General features: G+C 44.7%; 1 protein-coding gene across 1 annotated transcript; it reads left to right on the top strand.

Annotated features, from left to right (window-relative positions):
- Positions 1 to 226: 226 nt before the first annotated feature.
- Positions 227 to 7090, top strand: myoc (myocilin). Its single transcript, XM_017688751.2, has 4 exons — positions 227 to 1068; positions 4147 to 4212; positions 4551 to 4649; positions 5387 to 7090. Exons 1-4 carry the CDS (start codon positions 606 to 608, stop codon positions 6172 to 6174), a joined length of 1416 nt encoding a protein of 471 aa, XP_017544240.1. The 5' UTR covers positions 227 to 605; the 3' UTR covers positions 6175 to 7090.
- The last annotated feature ends 109 nt before the right edge of the window (positions 7091 to 7199 follow it).

Genomic DNA, 7199 nt, shown 5'->3' with positions numbered 1-7199 from the left:
TTTATCTAATAAACTACAGTGCATCAGGAGCACCACTAAAAAAATGTTTGTCTCTGTCACTTTTAGCACCACATAACATGCCCATGCACACGTGCGTAGAGAAACTCCAAGACGAAGTGATGGAATATTCTTGCTGTTTGAGTCCCTCCCTCCCTGCCTCCCTCCCACCTCCCTACCTTCTTTTCCCCTTTCAGACTGTATAAATATCCCATGCCTAGGGTCCCCAGGCTCAGAGAAACTGCCTCCTGACCTGAGAGCACACTGAACTGGGATCCAAGCAGGCATCAATCACCAGAAAACCCAGACTCTGCACCGACCTGACACCTGCTTATGGACACTCAACTGGGAAAAGCAAGGGCAAGACAGAACCAGTGAGAGAGATAAAGGAGACTAAGTAGACGAAGGGTCACTGGCAAGAAGTCAGTCTTTCATTAGTCTGTCTCCCATTTCGTCTGGGAGGGGTAGAGGAAGGAACAGATTAGTGACGGTGCTGCACTGGACAAGATCAGAAAGGAGACACGGTGAAGAAAACAGTGTGCACCCTTGTGTAACAGACGCAAAGAAAAATAAGAAAACCTCTTTTAATACCTGTAGTCTTGTTCAGTATGTGGTCCCTGGCCATAGTTTGGATCTCCAGCCTGCTTGTGAGCACCCAGGCTCAAGGCACTGCCAGCGTGTGGAGAGGGAATGACCGCAGTGGCCGCTGCCAGTACAGCTTCACTGTGGCCAGCCCAACAGAGGCCAGCTGCCCATCTGTGGGATCTGGACCAGAGATGGAAGCCCTGAAATCTCGACTGGAGCTGCTGGAGGTGATGGTAGCCCGTCTGGCTGGGGGAGAGGCACCGAGGGCTGCGGCTGGGACAGGGCTCCAGGAAGCTTACACCCAGGCCATAGGGGAGAAGGCTCAGCTGCAGAGGGAGAAGGACAGACTGGCCCAGCAGGTAGATGAGCTCCAGCAGAGAGTGGCTGAGCTTCAGAAGGAGGCAGAGAAGCTGAGGAGCAGACCCTGCCAACAGCTGCCTCCTCCAACTGTGCCGCAGCACGACAGTAGTCTCCGGCCTGGAGCTGGTGAGTACCTTTCATATGTGGTATCAGTGCAGTTCCCAAATCCTTGTCCTGGAAAACTACTACCCTGCACATTTTAAAGCATTCTTTGCCCCAACACACCTGGTCTACCATTTTTGCTCTAGACTAGCTCCCAGTACACCTGTACCAGGTAGTGTCCATGAAGGCTTGGATTAGGTGTGTTGGGAGCTCAGATAGAGTGAAAATGTAAAGGGTTGAGAACCAAGCTGTACTTGCAAGTTACTAAAACTACAACTAAAACTGTTTGAACTGAAGATAAAAATAAAATCTGCATCAGTACTTGCAGGGCATTGTTTACAGCTGTATGTGTTGTGGGCTGGAAATTGTAGGTCTGGTTTGAATTCAGAACTAAAAAAGGTAAGTAAAAACCCAGGCCACAAACTATGAACCAGTATACGCACACTTTCAGATGTTTTTTATTACCTTACATAGAAATTAACTGGCTGAAGCAAATTTGCGCAAATTGACGTACAAAACAACCTGGAAAGCAGGAAAAATGACTGGTAAACCTGTCTGGTAAACAAATTCATGTTTATTACAACCCAGAGGTAGAACATTCCACTTTGCCCACTTTGAATTGCTGGTAAGGGTGAGTAGTTTTCGTCTGCTCGTACAGTCATACCTGACTGGTAGCATTACTCTCACATAGAGGGGGTCCCTCTTAAAACCAGTGGGAACTACATGGATAGAAGAGATAGAGTTTCGAGGAGGAAACTCGGTCCATTCACCATATATCTGTCAGTAATAGTTTGACAGACATAAAAATATGGAGATGCACTTGGTTTGTCCCACACCATCTACCAGTGGAATGCCTGTATGACAGTTTTAGGGTCACTAATCATGAATCTTAGACTCTGTACACAGTGCCATGTGGTGATTGGACCAGCTGGGTTTGGATCTCTCCTGTTGCTGAAAGCTCTTGCACTAAATGCTTGCCGTGATCTAGTTTTGGAATGTTAACTTATGCTCATTGAAACGGGCCTGTAACGTTTACACAAGACACCCTCCCTGTCCTTATGTAGGCACATCCTGGTCTGCACCTAGGGCAGTAAAATATAAGCCTATCAATTTTTGGACAGAGGGGGAAACCAGCCAGCAGCCCCGTGCCCTGAATCCCACTCTGCTTCCATTTAGGAGTTCAGATCTTTTTCCCCAGCCTCTCTCAATTTACTGTGCTCCTCTTGCCCGTCTTCAGCATCTGTTCTGCTCCTCATGTTGACACCTGTGCCGTGGCCAGCAGTGTCCGGCGTCCACACATGCACAGACATGTGGAGAATAGATCATGGTGCATGTTCAAAACGGATCTAAAATGCGAATGGAGTGAAACCAGAGGGAGGAGAGACGCACCAAACTGTGGAGATCCTCTTCACAGGGGGCAGAGAGCGTCTTCTCTTTCAGAGCCCACCTTGAGCAAAAACAACTCAAACTGACCCTTCTCTCTTTTTTCCAAATTAGAAAAGCGTGACCGCACCAAGACATCCAGCAGGGTGAAAATGACAGGGTCTTATGTGCTGAGAAAACAAGAACGTCCCCATAGGCAAAAACCCGGGAATATGCCTTCACTATGCTATCTACTTTACATGTATATCAAATCTTAACCATCTGCAGTCTAGACAACTGCTTGATATAACAGGCATAAAGATGTTGGCCAATGCCACATTTTAATCTCCTGGGTAGAACTGACTTGTTTGCACTGATTAAAAGGTCAGAGTTTGACTCGTATACACTCATTAAAGCTGCCAGTGGGAGCCAAAGTAGTTAAGCAGGAGAAAAAAGGCTCCAAAGAGTCATCACGGCAGACGTCATGAGCAGAGAATGAATCAGGTGTAAACAGTTCTGTTTGTGTAAAATTGGTCTGAACTCTACTTGCCCTGGAAAGTTCTTGACATTCTGCCTGTATTGCCCCATCAAGCATCAAGTGGCTCAGACAGACACAAAGAAACCTCAAAAACAATGTATGTTGGTTTGAACCTTTGGAAATGGTTGAGCCTCTATCTGCCACAGGAATGCATTAGTAAACTAGCTGATCTAATTTATGATCACACTTAGCTGAGCTCAGGGTTGCATCTTTTCACCTCAACTTGCGGCCACCTTTAGATAAAATAAAAGTTAACTTGATAAAGAGAATCCAGTTTTGTAGTAAATACTAAGAGCTTCTTCTATCGCAGCTCTATCTTACCTTTCTCGGTGCTTTGAACAGGCCATTCAAACAGCTTCCAGGTGTTAACAACTGCACAATTATAAGCCATTAGGGATGCCTGTAAACAGTTTGAATTACTGTAACTTGTAATCAAGGCCATTTCTTGTGATAAACAGTATAAGAATTCAAGGGGTCCCACAAGTTTTTGTATAATTTATATAAAACACTATACGGCCACAAGTTCAGCAGTCTGTCCAAATGAGTCCAAGAGAGCATAATTAGCCTCACTCTCTCTGGTTGGACAGGATGGTCCTTCCTCTATTTCCATCACACAGCATGATATCAGCCAATGCAGGTGTCTGTTAGTTGGTGTAACAGAATTAACAATTAGCATTTTCCTCTGACATCGTGATGATGCTTTATGCCCCCAAATGTTCAGAAACAGCCGTATACAATGGGCCTGAGTGGATAACTCTGCCTTAAGGTTGTAAACATGGAACAGTCTGATTTACGATGACAGAGATGGAGCTGGAAGATGTAATTGTCTACATGTATGAGGTTTTTGAAGTAGAATGATGCCTCACCTTGTTTGAGGGTGTGTAAATGTAAGGAAGCAGACTCCATTACAGCTGGTAATCCACTCAGCACTCTACTTCCTCCAGTCACATTCTTGCATGTCAGCAAACTCCACTCACCCCTCAGACATCCTCACCCTTTTCTAAGGGATTAGAGGATCAATATTGTCAGAGGCAGCCCATCTCTAGGTTTTGGTGACCTTATGTAAGAGGAGCAGTACTGTAGCATAGCTGTCTGGAATGTACTGGAATCTCAGTTGCTGTGCCTGATTGATGAGGAAAAACCAGTTGGTATCTACTGTAACTTCTGCTCATATATAAATTTAACTTCTTTCTGACATTTAGGCACTGCCCTCTCACATCTGGTGTCCAGACCAGGCAGGACACAAGGAGACACAAGCAGCCTGAGAGGTAAATTCCAGCGCGTACCCACACTTATCAAGTCAAGCACACAGATGCATAACACTGCATTAGTAATGTTGGTTAACAAGCAGAATGTGAGGTGAAAAATATATTTCATAGATAACTTGTAAGTTTTGAGCTTTCACAAATATCATTCCCATCCAAGACAGTTGTTTAGCAGTAACTCTAGCCTTGTAAAAAAAAAAAAAAAAAAAACATTCAACACAGAGGAAGTCAGAGCAGAGTCTCTTCACATGCACATCTCAGTTTGAATCTGGAAAAACCCATCTGGCCTCCACCTGTCCTCTCATTTCTCATTGCGTGCTCATTTCCTTGCCCTCTCCTAGATCCATCTTGGCAGTATGGTAGTCCAGGATATCAGGAGCTGAAGGCTGAAGTGGCTGAGGTTCCTGCCCCAAGGCCAGAGGACACTGAAGATTACACAGGTAAAGGTAGCCACTCTGACTGTGCTCTTTACACAATGGAGTAACTGCATTTGAGGTAGAAAGCAGGAATACCTTCACTATTCTTTAGCAAGATGCAGGTCAGGCTGGCTAACACCCAGATAACCCTTCTCAAAGTCCTTTCTTACTTGCCCCAGGAACTAGAACAGCACACATCACTCTCTGAAAACAAAAAGCTATTTTTACCAGAGAGCACAGCTTGTAAAAGGACTTGGGTATCTTTAGTAAGGCACTAAAAAGGTAATATCAAACATCGTTTAATAAGACCACGTTGCAAAACAAACTTTGGGATTTCCCCCTCAAGTCTGTGTAAATCCTGCCAAACGTCTCAGTCATGAGCTTCCACCCACAGCTGACAGTCATCTCGGTTTCAGAATATTTTTGGAAAGGGTCAACTTGCATTAGCAAGAATACCAGGATGACCTGATGTCAGTAAAGGAACATGGTTCCTTTGACAGTACAGAAGTGCATTCTCAATTCCATCTCATCTCTCAATGCCTACATTCATACACTATATACAAGTTACTTTACTATTTAATACATCAGATACTTAACTCCACAGCACTAGAGCAGCATCTATGCCTCTAGGATGCCTTAGGTTCCCCTCACAGCAACTAGTTCTGAAAGTTTCTGTTATAAATTTGACAACTGATTGAACCTGATCCTCCCTCATTCTCTTCAACTTTCTCCTTCCTTCGTCCATCTTTCTGATCTCTCAGGCTGCGGTGAGCTTCTGTTCGTGGGAGAGCCAGTAACCCACCGCAAGGCTGATACCATTGCTGGTAAGTATGGCGTGTGGATGCAGGATCCAGAGCCTGTGGCACCGTATGGCCCAGGCATGGTGTGGCGAATTGACACCATAGGCTCTGAGGTCCGACAGCTCTTCGGCTACGAAGACATGGAGCAGCTGTCCCGAGGTTTCCCCACCAAAGTTCTGCTCTTGCCCGAGGCTGTGGAGAGCACAGGGGCCACAATGTACCGTGGATCACTTTACTACCAGCGGCGCCGCAGTCGCACCCTTATACGTTACGACCTGGCCTCAGAGAGTGTGGCTGCCCGCAGAGACCTGCCCCACGCTGGCTTCCATGGACAGTTCCCCTACTCCTGGGGCGGCTACACAGACATCGACTTCGCCGTAGATGAGGAGGGGCTGTGGGTCATCTACAGTACCAACAAAGCCAAGGGTGCCATTGTGATCTCCCAGCTGGACCCCCACAGTCTAGAGGTGAAGAGGAGCTGGGAGACCAACATTCGCAAGACCACCGTGGCCAATGCCTTCATGATCTGTGGGAGGCTGTACACAGTGGCCAGCTACACCTCACCCAACACCACTGTCAACTACAGCTTCAACACAGCCACCAGCCAGAGTAAAGCCATCTCCGTGCCATTCAAGAACCGGCACCGCTACAACAGCATGATAGACTACAACCCTATACAGAGGAAGCTCTTCGCCTGGGACAACTACCACATTGTGTCATACGACGTGCGACTGGGCAAGCAACAGTGAAGCATTTTACAGGGAGGGTGGTTATAAAGTCATTATAGAAGGGACTCACAGATCATAGACTGCCCCCCGCCAAAAAAGTGTCATATTGGCTTTGTGATTGTTCCTAAACCTACAGTTTAAAACTACAGTTTAATGATATACGAATTCCATAGCATTTCCACTGAAACTTGTAAACACAATACATATCAGTGCCAGCAAGATCAGACAGTTGCTTTCCCCATTTATCACAAATGTAAACTCAAGAATGCAATAAGAGTAGGTGAAACCCTAGGCACACTTTACTCCTTACAGCTTAAATAATCAGGCTTTGAGAAGCAGATGCCAGATTTCTACTTCGGTTTCTTTCATTACTAAGCCAAAAGTGTACCTATAGAAATATAGGCAACCAGTCTTATGAAGCTGCTTTGGTCTCCCCTAGTCAGAGGCCACTCATAGCTTTCTGATCAACTTCTGTTGAATTTCTACTTTTAAATCAACTATAAATATTCCATTATGGACAATTTGCCTATTTGTTTAACATTGTTCATGTGGCGTCACTGCCAAAAGGCTTTTTTTCCTTTTTAAGCAAGATTTTATGTATTCTTTTTCATTGCAGTGGCATGGCCCACTTAATGTGTTAATAGAGATTATTTTTCTACCTTTGCTTATCTGCTATATGTGTGTTTTTGTGTATAGCACTGAAAGTGTCAATCAGGGGGGCATCCAGCATACATTTTCCAAAATAAATAAATAAATAAAAAAAACAAAAACTCACACACACTTTAATTCTCCCCTCTCAGATAAATCTCCCACCTTTTTAGAACCTGTCAATACTCTGCTCGGCTAATACAGCACTGTACTGGTATGGTTATATATAGAAAAATTCTGTTCAAATTTAAATTCATTAACACTAAATAAAGATTACACTGAACAATGTGCTAAGCCTTTTTGTATCTTTTTCACCAGCAAACAGAAGGCACTTTACTCATTTTTCACTTTCAATTTTCATTTGAAGGAAAAAAAAAAAAAAAAAAAAAAGACACTAA

The sequence above is a fragment of the Pygocentrus nattereri genome, chromosome 4 (assembly GCF_015220715.1).
Source record: "Pygocentrus nattereri isolate fPygNat1 chromosome 4, fPygNat1.pri, whole genome shotgun sequence".
NCBI classification, from domain to species: domain Eukaryota; kingdom Metazoa; phylum Chordata; class Actinopteri; order Characiformes; family Serrasalmidae; genus Pygocentrus; species Pygocentrus nattereri.
Note: the sequence above shows the minus strand (reverse complement) of the source record. Positions and strands in the feature narration are given on the sequence as shown.